This window comes from Solanum dulcamara, chromosome 8 (genome assembly GCF_947179165.1).
Source record: "Solanum dulcamara chromosome 8, daSolDulc1.2, whole genome shotgun sequence".
Classification (NCBI taxonomy): domain Eukaryota; kingdom Viridiplantae; phylum Streptophyta; class Magnoliopsida; order Solanales; family Solanaceae; genus Solanum; species Solanum dulcamara.
In genome coordinates this window covers 78,003,058-78,019,143 of record NC_077244.1, presented here as the reverse complement: position 1 = coordinate 78,019,143, position 16,086 = coordinate 78,003,058, and the positions used below count along the sequence as shown (strand labels likewise).

Sequence of the window (16,086 nt, the reverse complement as noted above, 5' to 3'; positions counted from 1 at the left end):
TGAAAATAGACGTGATGTCAATAGGTACTATCTATTCTAATTGTCATGTTGAAGTTTTACATCAACCCACCGTAAACTAGAGTGGATTCAATATGCAAATTATGGTGCACGCAAACTTATGATCTCTGTCAAATTTAATATTTTATGTATATATTTTTTAGAATTGATTTATTATTATCGATTAGCTCTCATACTCAAAAAAGACTGAATATTGTATTTGGTTGAATGCTAAGTTAGTTAGAGATCAATTTCCACTCCATGCTTTCTTTTTCTTCATTTCTTTAAGGCTGACCCAAGTAGGGCTGAGAGGGTTATTTGAACCTTTTTTGGCTAAAAATTACATTGTTTGTATACGATTAAAATTATTTTTATGTATATACAAAGTAGATATTGAATTCTTTCGACTTCTTCGTGCGTTTATTCTTCATATTTTAAACTCTTTTAGAGAAAATTCTGACTCTAACCCTAATTATTGGTAGACTCGTGATCTAAATACCCTAGATCTATTTCTAGTCATAAATGAATTGTTTGTCCTCGTGAAAGGGATGCTTTCATTTTAATAGCTATGACATACGTATTGTATGATTCTTTTATGCGTTCATTTAGCTTTTAGAAGTACTTGTGTGGTTTTTTTTCTTCAAAAAATTATATATTTATATAAAAATATAAATCTTCATTTGTAGGCAGGGGCGGATCTACGTTGGGTCCAGGGGTTCATCCGAACCGTCCTTTGTTAAAAAATTACACTATATATATAAGATAATTTTTTTGATTTGCATGTATATATTTATCATTGAACTCCCTAAGCATAATCTAAAGGGCTTACTTTAGTGATAAGGGGTTCAATATTTCGCCCAGCCGTACCAGTTCGCATGTTCGAACCTCGTCAAACACCCGCCACTGTTTGTTTGTAGGCAACATGTTCAAGAATAGCTGTAACCATTTTGCATTACAAATAACAAGTCAATTGCCAAATTGGTTCAAAGTTAGAAACGTGTAAGTAAAGAATTTCTCTTCTAAAACATCTTCTCTTTTTTTTTTCTCTTAGTCACTATTCTTTCCATTTTCACTCAACTTTTTTCTCTAATCTCTATTTAATAATATAATATACTATGTAGGGTAGCCAATTAAGTTAATCTTTTAGTAAGTAATGGTGTACTTTGCAATGGACAATGTCACCTTCCGATCGAGGTGGATAAACGATTAAAATTTTATGAGTTTAATCTTTAATAAGATTTTAGTATTAAATTCATCATATCTAATATATGATAATTTTAATAAATTTTATATAAATTTATATTTCGCAATAAATTTTATATAAATTTATATTTTGCATTAAAAGTAATGAATTCAGATAAATATTTGTGCATTCATTCTTATATCCGAGGCGAATTTACCGTACAATTGACAGAATCTAATACTTTTGATTCAAATTTTATATTTATATTTAAAAAATTATTTATATTTATAAATAATTTATTAACAACTCAAATATATATATATTTATTTATGTGAGCTGAGGGATTTGGCTGCTTGAGAAAAAAGTTAAACGAGTCGAAGCAAGGAAACCACTGATGCACTAAAGTAACTAGTAAGTTTGTTCTTTTTGCTTTTTGATTTTCATGAAATAATTTATGAGAGTTTGCTTTTTTTACTTTTTTTTTTCCGATGGGTCTAATCAAATAAGGGATCATATCACTCATAATAATTTAATAGTAGTTACCCTATTTTTGAAATTTCTGCTAATTTAATTTTGCGTTCGAAAATCAACTCTTTAGTAAAGACGATTTATATTGAAAGCTTGAATTTAAAATTTTAATTAAAAATAAAAAATACTTATCACTTTATCAGAATCGTCCAAACAGAAGTGAAAAAAGTAATATGTAAGTTATTTGTCTTTAGTCGGCCAAAATAAACATTAGACTAAGAACAAACATCTAAGTCCTGCCAGGAAAATCATATTGAAAATTATCTTTAAAATAGTAATCTAAATCTTGAAAAATAATATTATTGGAATTATTTGATATAATTAAGAGTGTGAACACAGATCTTCTCTTTTTTTTGCGTGGCTGGGGACAAGTTTGTCGGCCTTTAATATCTTGAGATATAATTAGTAAAATATTATTATGTAATTTTTATAATTTATTTTAACAATAGAAAACAAAAGAGAAAGAAGATCCTTTTTGAAAGAATCTTTCTTATTAAAATAAGTTAAGGCTGCAAAGCAGAAATAATATTTTTGTCAAACCCAATTTTTACTAGTACTAACTTTCTTCTATCAAATGATTAAATCTTTAATCTAATCTTTTTTATATATGGTATCTTTCCATACTTGAACTCCACTACTTTATTTAACCTTTTATTTGTTCACTTAATTATTTTGGATTAGTTTGAAAATTAAAGTTCTCTGATTCATTGGATCTAATCAGAATCTGACCAATTGCCAGCCTGGGATTTAACCTGTAAATCATATTTTTATTAAGACAGTTTGTAAGAAGGTTTATGACTTTTTAATTTGTTTAATTGGACTTTTTAGCACTGTAAAATGGAAGAACAGAAGCTTCTCTTTCTAGTTAATCGATTGACAATCACCCCCCTTAGAAAATGTTACATTGTGTGGGTAGTGATCGGAGCCAAAATTTTTCATTAAGAATGTCAAAATATAAAGAAATAAATTTACGAACAAATTTAATGGGTGTCAATATATAATATATACGCATAATTTTTTATCTAACTACGTGCTACACAATGTAATTTTTTGATGAAAGGGTATCGATTGAAATCCCTCAAGTATATGTAGCTCCGCCATTGATTGTGGGCGGTGAATAAAATGGATGAATACTATTGACAATTTCTTTAAAATTTAAATTCCAGCAAAAAATAAATTATATTATGTAAATATGTATTTATGTATGTAAATTAAATCTTCTTTGACTTCTTCAAGAATGCCCCCATTATTAAAAACAGAGGTGCCATCTCAAACTAATTACATAGAGTTGTGAATAATTAAATCATTCATTATGAGACTTTTGAGCTAAGAAGGTCACTCATACAGCTGGTTACAACATACATAACTTAATAATCACAAATGTTTGGAAATTTTCTGATTTAATCACTGTTTAATTTGACATCAACCATAAGCAAATCTTTTGGAAGATTTGGGATATATCTTGTCAATTGATATCATTTACCCAAAAGAACACTAATGGACAATTATTTGAATAATTAAAGCTTGTAATAAGATCTACATCTTTCGTTGCTTTACAGAGAAATACTCCTATCTTACATGAGATGATATTAACATTATACAGTAAATACTATAATAGCTCAACAAAAGCAAAAATTAGAATGTTCAAATCAATTATAGATTACAATAAGAGGGGAAATAATTCCCTTAATACTAATCCTAATCTTGTTGATTAGCAATTTCTGAAGCAGATTAAACTAAAAATCTCTCTGCTTATATACAGCAGTCTCTTTCTCCTGTGGGGGCCTTAAATTGTGCACAAATGATGGTGACTACATCTTAATTTTCATGTGAGATTCAGAATTAGGCACTGCATCAGAAGAAACAAATATATTAATCCCAAATTGAGGTTTTCTCCTCATTATCAGCTAAAATTCATAGTATAAGTGCACATATAATTAGTGTCGATACCGGAATACTGCGTTCCGCACTTTCAAAAGATCACTCAACTATCAGAAATTATGTAGTAAAATCATTTAACTTTGTTAAGTGAGTTTATAAGAGAAAACAAAGTTAAGTGAACAAACCTTAATTGATACAAAACAAAATTATAATGTCTTTACTACATAATTTTTATTTCTTTAGTGACCTTTTAAGATATTTACTCTGTGGACCCCAGCATAAACAAAAAATTTCTTCCCCTTATCTTACCAGGGAATGTCTGTGACTGCAAAATCAGATCCTGGTTAGAGTTCTGATTAAATTCCATCTGAACAATGCTTTGGAGGTCATCCTCACATATTGTGGGAAGCTGGATAAATGAACTCAAATTAGAAAATATTGAACTTCTAGTACTTTTTTATAACGTAATACTCGCTGGATATGAGCTAAATTGGAGCGATATAGTCAGTTAGGATTCATATAACCAACGAGTTGTTAAACGGTTTATTACCTGAGCAAGATTTTCGCCATATCCATCTAATGGGAATACATGTTGCTGCAAAGAGCCATTTGGTTGACATATCTGAAACAAAGTAACAATAACCCCATGAAACTCCATTTGAATGTAACAAGGAAGTTGGTATCCTTAAACCACATGTACAAATTCAATTGAGCCGATTTAAGGGTAAACAGAAGTCAGCCATTCATATATCAAACACTTACTTCTTTGTGAAGGAGATTGTCTATGTGAAAATCCATTCTTGGGTTCACTGAAGCCAACTTCATAGACAAGAACTACAAAATGTTGCAATTAGTATCAATAATCAATTAGAAGAACCAAAAGACATTTCATGGGCTATTTTCACAGAATGCTGCATCAAAATCTTGAATTACCTCAACTTGGCGTTGGAGTGACTGGACATAATTTATAATTTCATCGAGCATCAATGCTTTTCCAGTCACCTAGTAAAAAATGTTTATTTATGTTAAAACTGGAAGTTAAACTTAAACCTCAATGTGATCATCAAGAAAGTTAAAGACAACGAGAAACAAAGAAATTACTGAAGTATTTGGGACAAACCTTGTTACAGCCTGGTACAAGATCTTGCAAAAGCTTCATTCTTTGACTGATCTTCTCTCTACGGACCTAATCAAATGGCAAACAAGGCAATACTTAGACAAAATTACAGATAAAAGTTTGGCCTTCAAATCATTGCGAGTATAATTAGTAAGTAAAAGTGTAATTTCTATCTCTCTCAAAGTTTAAATTTTTAGTTGAGGTAGTCAAACATGAGGTCTTGGGTTCAAAATCCAATGGAGGCAAAAAACACTACAATGATTTCTTCCATATGTCAAAGGGTTCGTGCATAGAATTATCTGCTATCTATATTGTAGGAGGTCACAAGTAACGACCACCCGATATCAAAATATTTTTTTATGTGTTTGACTCATGCCATACTAGCAAGTCGCATGTAAAATACTTGTCGACGATATAATTAAGTAAATAAAAATTGTTGCAATCATAACGCAAACCAGAAAAAAAAAAGAGGCTTACTCTTTCAGCTAAACTATGGCTATCAGTGGCTTGCCCCCTTCTTGCTCTAACATGAATGTAATCCTTTGGTGGCTCCACCATCTTTTGGTTTTCCTTTACTTCTTTCTCAGTTTCTTCACTTTCACTGCCCTTTTGTTCCTCCATTTTAACAGTTCCATTACCTTCTGTTGATTTTGATCTCTTTTTTCCTGTACCATCTTCAGTTTCATCTACAATTGGCGCATAATTCTTTGATTTCACTGCTTTTCTTTTCCTTAAATTCAATGCATTTCTTGTTTTTGACCCTACTTCACCACTTGGGTTTTGCTCAGAAACAGAACATTCTTCATTAGGACCTGAAATTCTGCCCAAATTCAATCTGTCACACGTCATTAGGCTTGAATTTTTGTTTTGTACAAAACAAGGGCTACTCGATATTCTACTCAAATTTCCTCTCCCCAAAACCCCAGTACCAGATCCATAACACGATTCTTCGTTGTTCAGCTCAAATTGACTCGTTCTTCCATTGAAACTACGGCTACCAAAACAAGAAAATTTAGCAGCTGAAAGAGGGGAAAATGGGGGAGAATTCATAATAACTGAATCCCCTAAATTGGGTAACTTATCTTTTCCCATTTGGTTCATTATGGGTATATGTAATTTTGGAGGAGAGTTCATGGGTGTAGTATAACACGAAGTTCTAGTCGAATCACAGTTATTCATATTATTACTACTATTAGTAAATTGGGTTGAAGGAGAGCTACAAATTGAACCCAATTTACCAATTAATTCGCAGATCGATGAATTGGAATTTACAGAGTTGGAGATTACTGGAGGTGAAACTATGGAACTCAAAGCTGAATCGAAATGGGTGTATTGATTATCTGTAGCCCAATGAGTGTTTAGAAAGTAATCTGAATTTGGTTCTTGAGGTGAAGGTAGGGAATTTAATGGAATTTTGGGTTCAAAATGGAAGGGTGGTTGCATTCCACCATTAGAGAAGTAGTCATTATCCATGAAATAAAGAAACTTAACACAATTTTTTTTCACAAGAATGAGGTTTAGTTAAGGAGGAGGAAGAAGAAGGAGAAGAGAGAGAAAATGGAATTAAATAGGCGTAAAGGAAAGTTTTTGTCTCATATTTATAACTTATTTCCCTTCCTACAAAATGTTTGATAAGTAAGAAATATTATCTAAAAAATATTTATTACCCTCATATCATATCTAATTACATTTTTTTGGTTTTTATTCAACCTTCCTTTACCTCTTTAAAAATTTACTATAATCAATTTTTCATACTTCTGCAATGATGCATATGTGTTCCTTCTCTTGACATATATTTGAACCATTTTAATCTCGTTTTTCTTATCTTATTTATCATGAAGGCCACTTCAATTATTTTGTCATGTATAATCACGTTTCTAATTTTGTATCCTTAATAAATCCATATATTCATTTAAACAAGTTATGCAGATAAATTAGTTATGCAGATAAATTATCAGGCGAAAACTTTTATTTTCTAAAATCCCTTAATAACGTGTTTTTTTGGAAGGTCAATCATTGCGCTAATTCCGACTTCTCCGATTAAGTCGGATAATGATGGGTTATGATTAATTAATTATAATAATAGTATTAGTAATATTAAGTATTATAACTATATGACAATCTTCATTCATTCATTCACTTTTATGAACCATATAAATTACTCATCTATGTACCTTAGAAATGCAATTCAAGTATTCTCCACAGACCTCTTCCAGACTGGCATATGTACATATAAATTCTTTAATAATGAATTTTATGTGACGGTGTAAGAAGTTTCAACACACTAATAAGTGGTCATTTGATGTCACTTCGACTATCCAAGACTAATTCTGCCTCAAATTTCCACAATAATCTCTGCTGAAAAAACGTTTAACAATGCACTTAATTAATAATTTCCTAGAAGTGTGGCTTACGTTGTGCAATATTTTAAGGAAAGAGTCAATCAATCAAAATTCTATTTCAACTTCAAATTAGTAAGTTGTGGCGGAGAAAATTTTTAGTAGGTTAATTACTTGGCTGACTGAATTTTCAACTCATTGATAAGAGTTTAGTTTCCCACTTTATAATCTCTTTCACTTTTTTTTTTTAAAAAAAAGTTGGCTGTGGTGGAATAAAAAGAATTGATTGAGTAATTCAAAATAAGAAAAAAAAAACATACAAAAAAACCAATTCAATATTTATTGCTATGACTTAATCGTTAGACAGGATATCTTATGAAAAGATCTCCTATTTGTTCATGCAATACTTCCAAGATAATATGTCTGAATCATGAGAATTCTGCACATTCTGAGCTTATATATCCCTTTCCATCGAATTTACGAATTACCATTATTTATGTTTTTTGTGAAGAGGGAATGATATCCTATGTACACTTATAATTTGAATTAAAAAAAAAATTCTAAAAATTTCTTATGCCACTGAACTCTTGTGAAAAGGTCATATAGGGTAAAACTTATTCATACCTGGTGTATATATCAACTCAATACATACATGTCATGTGTTTGAAAATAGAGTTTATTTTACTTAACCTTGATAAATTAACATGTGTTTTACTTCATTAAATCACCTAATCATAAAAAATTACATTAATTAGTTTAGTGTATACATCAGATGTAGATAAGTTTTTACCGTCATATAGCTAAAATAAATGATATAATCAATTACGAAAGTAAATCTCTCTAAGATGAGTATGAGATTCTGTGAATAGGAGAAAAATGTATGTATAATCATTCACAATTTGAATAAAAGAACAATATCCTACAAAAATTACGTATGCCCTTATTTTCAACAACAAAAAAAAATTGTGTAAAAATTTGAAAAATTATGTATAAAATTAAAAATAAATTTATAAAGAGTATACGACTTTCGTAATTTACGTAAAAATGTTCGAATTTCAAGAATCAGTTGAAGTTTCCTTTGATCATAAAAAATGTAAATGACCCTTTGAATATGATGTTACATAGTATTAAAGAAACGAGGTGAAACCTCGAATTAATACATTTTTGGCACAGATATATATTGTCCAAAAATAAATGATTTGTAAGACCCCTCTCTGATTTGGGCAGTAGTGGGAATATGGGCTGGAAATTGACAATATATTCAATCATTTAACTAATATACATAATTGAATATGTCTTCCTATACCAACCACAAATAACACCACGTTTCCAATAAGAATGATGGTATTGTTTCGAAATCAATAAGGCTCCTGATGAAGTGATAATAAGTTTTTATTCATCTTTGATCATAGGTTTTAGATAGGAAATTAATAGTGTAAGCCTTTCAAATTTCGGGTTCAGCCATAAATAATTTTGGTTTAAATTCGATATTTATTATTTAGAATTCAATAACTTTTTGAAGGATTAGAATCTCATTTCTATAAACTTCATGAAATTTTAGATTTCACCTCTAGTCTCATGTTCGAATCCTGCATATAGAATTACATTTGTTAGTAAGCGCTCTGCCTTCAAATGAATGACTTCTCGATGTGAATCTGAATTTAGTCGGATCACTATAAGGATAATTGAAACGGAGTGGGAAACAAAAAGAATTAGTAATCTAGAATATGTGTTTTTATTGTAAATTTAAATTAACATACAATATTAATAATCATGTTCATATGAAATATTAATAAATATTTATAATTACCTATGCGAGTGAAAAATCTCTTTACTTGACGTTTTATCCCTTAATGAAGCTATTCAACGCAAATTAAATTCTTCAAAGCCAACAAATATTTCTTCCTCTCTAATAATTGATTATTTTTTTTATATTCTATGTGGGGATTTATGTTCTGCAATTATATAATAGGTCTTTAAGTAGAGTTTCCCTATGTAAGAGGGTTTTTTTTTAACAACAAATTGGTGGCAGATTCACAACTCCTAGTCATTTCCAATCATACTACCTAGCTAGAAAATAGCAAATGCAGTGGGAAAATATGATTTTAGAAGCCAAAAAAAATAGAAAGGTAAAAGGATTGTAATAGATGCATGTGGTTAGGTATCCTTTTCAAGCAAAAGTAGCTCCTTGGTGGTGAAGATGAATTGACGATTCGTCTCAACTTAATAACTTTTGCTTACGCCATATATATATATATATATCAAGAAATTTATAAAATATTTTATTATGAATTTGATTATTTAAACCTAAATCCCATAGTCTATCACAAGTATCCACTGGTTGATAATATGTAAAAAGAATGAACATATTATAACTGATTAAACTATACAGGTAATTTAAAAAATATTTATAACATGAGAATATATAAGTTGTGAACATAAATATTAGAAAACGTGGATAAATGAAATTTCTATTTTTGGGATCATTTTTTTTTCTGGTCAATGTTCAAACACCGTATCACTGTATACTGTATGACACCGACTTAATTATTTAATACTGATAATTAAGTGGTCATTGAAACTTCCATGGCTATGCAGTAGGAGGATCTAGCACTATAGAAAGTGTTGCTAGTCTCTTTGATGCTCTAATTAAGGTCAATAATTGAGCTATTATTGACACACCCCATTATAAATAAAATAATATATTTATTACGTCATTTCTAATTATTATTTCCTTCAGATTAATAGATGGTTTAAAATAGTTGTTACTTTAAAAAATCAAGATATACTTAAATATATTTTGTCCTTCGTAATAATAATTCTTGAAAGCATACTCCAATAGTGATTACTTAGATTAGATTATCTTTTTTTTTAATGATCGTGTTGTTCAGGCCAACTTTTGCGCACGCCAACTAAATTTACCGAATACCTCCCACCAACAACAAGTATCAGGTAACTTTGTATATCAAAGCTAGGACAGATTAGAAAAATCACCTAATGTTTTTGGCTTTAACTAAGTTTTGAACCTGATATTCCAGGATTCTCAATCACTTTATTGACTACTAGGCTATATTCTTGAGTATTTGTTTTATTTATTGAAGGGAGATTAAAGAGAAATTATTATTTTAAATTATTAAAGATAATGAATAAGATATAATAGTCAAACACATAATTTCTTAAGAAACGAACATGTAAAGTGATTCAGAAGAAGTATGAGTTATCTTTACTCACAAAGTTGTGCAGCTAACTAACAATTCTTTGAAATTTTCAATAATAAGGGTAAATATAAGTATAAAACAGTAAATTATTACTTGATTAAAATGGAATATTTATTTTTAATATTATAAATGAGTAATGAACGGAGGAGTATTTATTAGACATTTGCTTTTAGCAATATTTGACTATATCTATTTTGGCACACAGATATTTATGTCATTGGATATCTCTAGTCTCAACTACTATTTCGTAGCCTTTTTCTTGCAATATTATTTTTCTCATTTATAGCCTCAGTCATTGTCTTTGACCAACACAAGTTCATTGCCAAACAATTCATGTCCAAGTTTTTACAGCAATGTACGAGAGATTTATTATCAATGTGACGATTAAAATAGGAACTAATTAGAAACTCCATTAGGGTCATCATGATGCATGTTTTTTGCTCTTCTAGAATTTATCGAAAACTAAGTCTTTGTTATCGTCGCAAGTTACGTACAAATAAGAGTTGTCACTGTACGTACACACTACACTTTTTATATTTCATTATACCGAATTTATTATCATTGTATGATGCATGCTTGTTGCGACTAATTAATATCCCAGTTATGAGATTGCGTGTACAAAATTTTGCAACATCATATTTATACAAAGTGCTCCTCTATTTTGGTTATGTAACTTTATTTATATCCGACGGAGAGGATTAAGTAGCTTTATGGGTTATGAATTATCGTCTATTGACTTCAACGGCTAATAATTAAGTTTTAAATTTAATCTGTAGATATGTATTTAATGAATTTTTAATACATTATATATACTGAATGAAAGTTACTGGGTTTTGTTGTACCATCATCCATCCTCTAAGTTTAATGTGCTACAATACTAATTAACAAGAAAGACATTAATCCAATAAATAAGAATCAAGTTCAATTCATCAAGCAAAACGTGGAAAAACAACTATATATTTTTGTTATATATATATGAGTTTCATGTGTGTGTGTGGTGGGGTGGGGTGGGGGGGATGGGGAGTATTGGACAACTCTTATTTATTTGACGGTCTATATATTTTTGTGACATATTATTGTACATCTTCAACAACCATCTGTAATTAGTTAAATAGTTCTTTTTGTTACAACTATATAAGGAAACTATTTTTTAAAAGAGAAAGAAAGACTGGAACGATGGTTTTTTTGCAATCCTAGAAAATTTGCGGTTGTTATTTTTTAGGTGTGCCATTAGATAAACTCACTCAAGTTTAATTGGTTACAATTCACACATGATATGTAAATCGCACTAGACAAGTCTGCTGTAACAAACTTGACTGAAAAGGTATATATTGGCAACACAAATTGATTCTTGACCTCTCTTATGAAATAGTACATCGAACCAACTCAACCATCCTTACGGGTAGACTAGAACAATGTAGTAAGGACAATATCTTGCTATTTGACACATCTAATTATCTTGATAGAATATGTAACTTTTTACTGATTTCTCGTTTTATTTCTTTCCCTTTCATTTCTAAAGTAACCAAATAGTACATCGCACTAGCTTTTGAGCTTATTTATTTAAGTAATCACTGAAGTTGTCGAGTATTATCTACATAATTATTGTAGTTTAATTAAGGAATTCGTTACAACAAATTACTTTTTTTAGTCGATAACGATGAATGCTTATTAGTTTATTAAGGGCGAGATTCAAGAATATTTTCATAGAGTTCCACCCGTGAAGCGGTATAACCAAAAAGCAACCAATGAACGTATGGATTGAGTGTCAATTCATTACCCTAGTCTCTGAGAACCTAATTACTACGCCAATAATATAAACAAATAGAAAGAGACACACCAAACAAAATAAAAATAAAAATAGGTGTGTGATTGAAAAACAAATATAAAATATTGTGTAATTAAATCAAGTGTAGCCATTGTCTACCAGCAAAAGAAGCAGAAATGAGAAGTAAGAAATTAGACAATGTTCCTTGATGGTCTGTACAGTGACATTTTTGCACTAGCTTATTATTTTATTATAATAAGCCTTGTAATTACAATTAAGCCTTCTAATTTTAATGATGACATGATTGGCAACATTAAGCAGCCGTGTGTTGGTGGAGAATATAATTTTTTGGCTAATTAGACAATGTTCCTTGATGGTCTGTACAGTGACATTTTTACACTAGCTTATTATTTTATTATAATAAGCCTTCTAATTTTAATGATGACATGATTGACGACTTTAAGCAGCCGTGTGTTGGTGGAGAATATAATTTTTTGGCTGCTTTAGATTGTTTTATTCAAAAATAATAGTCACCCAGTTTAGTTTCTGTGATATTTTTAGATTTCAAGAGTCAAATAAATTATTATTTTTTTGGTGATTTTTGTATGTCTTTTAAATATTTTAAATTGTTAATTATAATGACTTAAAATAATTTTTTATGTAATTTTCAAATATAAAAGTTTGATTCCTAAAATTAGAACTTCCGATTTGCCAGTCTGAAGTAATTTTGAAGCGATTAGACCTACAAAAATTCGTGAATTTTAACTATACCTTATATAGGAATTCTCAAAGTGGAGATCTGTGCAATTGTAATTCATTCTTTAGAATGGCAATTTGGTGAGGTTAATGACTCAATCTCAGAATTATGCAGCCTACTTAATGGGCTCCAAATGAAATAGATTTGGCCCAATGTCCCAATTGGCCAATCATTGCTAATTCCTGTTGGCTGGCCCATCTTACTTTATGTTTTCCTTCCATTGGGCTTTGTATTTAAGGTTTCTGTATTATTTTGTGTGTTTGAATATTATTTTTTCAATAATAATGACAAAATTGAAGGGGAGCTTACAGTTAATGATATTGAATTGAAAATTGCTGCGTATAGTGTACCTTGTTGATCTTATTATCAAGGAAAAATGAAATTCTTTTTTAGACAGACTAAAAAAAAATGTGTCACATTATTTGAGACAAACGAATAATAAATTTAGATGATCCAAACAGGTTCCTATTGGAAATTGGAATCATGCTACATGCATGAAGTGATGAGTGAGATTAAAAGCAGGCAGCACATTCATAGCATTAGCATGTTAAAGAAAACGTTTGTGGAATATGAATATACACAAAGAAAAAATTAAATACATATTAAGTAAAAGAAAGCCTCTGTGACGTTTATTTGAAAATGAAAAAGTGAGAACACTTAGAAATGCAGCTTTTTAAATTTCCCATTCGATCCCCATTTTAAATCTGATTAAATCCAGATTCGAATGAATTAATGCTTATGTGGCAGCTATACAGCCTTGCTTGGGCGCAAAGTTTGGCATCGACTGTCGAATCCATGGTAGCACCAACAGAGTCGGTTTGTAATATTATATTCCAAGGACAAAAGGCAAATATATTTCCAAATTAGCTCAAGATTTTCTACAGCTCAGTTTCTTGTAAACCAAGTCATAACAACTATAAATTAAAACATCCATATTCATGAAATGTTATCTCAATTCACTGACATTGTCACTATTCCGAGTCTTAGTATACCATCCTCATTCTAGTTCTATCCGTAAATCATCGTTACGAAGAGAAACTTTGAATTCTTAGCTTATTTATTTATATTGTTCTTTCTTTTGATTCATTTATATATTAACATATAATCGCGATAGTTATTTTTGATTAGTTTAAATTAGAAGCTCCCAAAAACATGTTTTCCCATCTTAATTCAATTCCATGCATCAATCAATTATTTTTTAGTGTTTACCTTTTCGATTTTCCGAAGAGTCATATGTATCCCTATTCCCTTACCCTTATCTATCTAATATAACTAAGCATTCAATTAATTAATAGAATTTTCTCCAGTATATCCTTTTTTTTTCCATGACTCATTCTGTAATTTTCAAACACTTATAAAAGCATTATTCACTCCTCTCTTTTTTGTTTTTCTGTTTCTAATTCCAGTTTTTATTCGAATATTCTCATTTCAATAGCTCTTTTAATAAGCCTTAACGAATTAATTGTGCTTTATTAAAAATTGAAGGGAAAATAAAATGTCTGGTTTTAGCAGAATGAAAAGAGTTACTGACCCGTTAGACGAAAAAATGAAGGCTCGGATCGTTGGCCGTACTGAGAAACGAGAAATCGGTTACTTCAGCAGCGGCAGTGAACACAGTGCTCATGCTGCTGCTGATGTTGCTTCTCCTAGTTTCTCCGATCTCGTTTTCGGTGATTTAGAAAACAATGACGGAGATGAAACACCGGAGAATGATTCAGATTCTGAGCTTGATGTATCAATGTGTGATTCAACGGACATGATTGAGGAAATGGAGAGCCCTGTTTTCCGCAGCGAACTCGATTTGTTTCGTAATGTGATTGTATCTTGTGTTGCTAAGGCATTGGAAATGTTTTCGTGCTTTAAATCGAATAAATCGGTGCTCCAGAGGAATGTAATGGCATATCTTAGGAATTTCGGTTACAATGCAGCGGTTTGCAAGACGAAATGGGAGAATTCCGGTGGACTTGCTGCCGGAAATTATGAGTTTATTGACATTACGAAATCGGATTCCGCTAATCAGATCATCACTCGTTACTTCGTCGATCTCGATTTCGCAGCAGAGTTCGAGATCGCGAGGCCGACGATTCAGTACGAACGGTTATTACAGTCAATGCCGAATATTTTTGTTGGCAAAAGTGAAGAGCTAAAGCAGATATTGAGAGCAATGAGCGACGCGGCGAGACGGTCGTTGAAAAGCAGAGGCCTCACGTTTCCGCCATGGAGGAAACACCGGTTCATGCAGAACAAATGGCTTGCTACATACAAAAGGACAATCAACATCACGCCGTCGCCGGCGTGGTTGTCACCATCAAAGCAGATAAATGCGGTTAAGTGCCGGACTGTCGGGTTTCACACTACCGCCGTGAACGGCTGCCTGTTATTTCCCGCTTCAACCCGTAGTAGATGATAGCAACAGATGGCTGCAAAAAGCAGTTAATCAAATTTTGGAGTAAAGTAATAGATCCAATTATTTATTTTCTGTTTCATTCATATTACTTGTATTTGATTTGTAGTGTACTGAATGAAAATATAAAAGTTGTAATTGAAAGTTAATTTGTTCTCAACAAACCTATACCACCCAACAATTTTTGGTTTTTGAACGAGTACTACAAAACACTAAACACAAGATACAGAATTTATTATGAAAAATCTCAAGAAAAATCACAATCTTAACTCTCAAGGGGCGATTTTAGATTACAACACAATAATCAAGGAACTAACTCAAGTACCTAAACTCTAGAGATTAACTATAATCGCAACTCAAACTCTCCAAGTCAAACTCACTTTTTGTTACAAGCCTCACTTTCTACCTTAGAAAATTATAACTAAATAATATTTCTAAGTAGAGTTCAAACACATGAATTAACTTTCATAAATAAAATTTAATTCTAGTTCTTCTTTCTTCGATGCTTTGCTCTTGAAACTCTGCCTTGCCTTTTGCTTGAGATATTTGATTTCAGATTTGCAAAGCCAAGAAAAGTACAACTTTAATTTTATTGTTTTTCCTTATAGGAGTCTTATTCTACCGTCTTTCTTTATTTTTGCGTTTTTGACTCGTATAAGGATTTGTCAATTTTTTTTTACGTCTGCCTACTACACCATCTAGCAACTGAACCTAATTCTCATAACCTGATTTTCATTTGTCATTATCAAAACATGCTTGAATGTGGTTAACATGTTCGATAAAAATAATAATTTAAATTAATAAATAAATTTTGTTTATCATCGTATGTAATTCTTACCTCTTTCTCGAATCCGCAATATTAAGAATTGTTTTTTTTAGTTTACAAAGTGTAAC

At 30.6% G+C, this 16,086-nt stretch overlaps 2 protein-coding genes across 2 annotated transcripts; one reads left to right on the top strand and one right to left on the bottom strand.

Annotated features, from left to right (window-relative positions):
• Positions 1-3,232: 3,232 nt before the first annotated feature.
• On the bottom strand, positions 3,233-6,290 carry LOC129901355 (transcription factor bHLH78-like). The gene is made up of 7 exons (XM_055976504.1): positions 5,184-6,290; positions 4,710-4,775; positions 4,523-4,591; positions 4,352-4,423; positions 4,140-4,211; positions 3,899-3,998; positions 3,233-3,557 (listed from the first exon to the last, which is right to left on the bottom strand). The coding sequence occupies exons 1-7, from the start codon at positions 6,177-6,179 to the stop codon at positions 3,520-3,522; spliced, it is 1,413 nt and encodes a 470-aa protein (XP_055832479.1). The 5' UTR covers positions 6,180-6,290; the 3' UTR covers positions 3,233-3,519.
• Positions 6,291-13,935: 7,645 nt separating this feature from the next.
• LOC129900961 (uncharacterized) lies at positions 13,936-15,331 on the top strand. Its single transcript, XM_055976058.1, has one exon. The coding sequence runs from the start codon at positions 14,284-14,286 to the stop codon at positions 15,193-15,195; it is 912 nt and encodes a 303-aa protein (XP_055832033.1). The 5' UTR covers positions 13,936-14,283; the 3' UTR covers positions 15,196-15,331.
• The last annotated feature ends 755 nt before the right edge of the window (positions 15,332-16,086 follow it).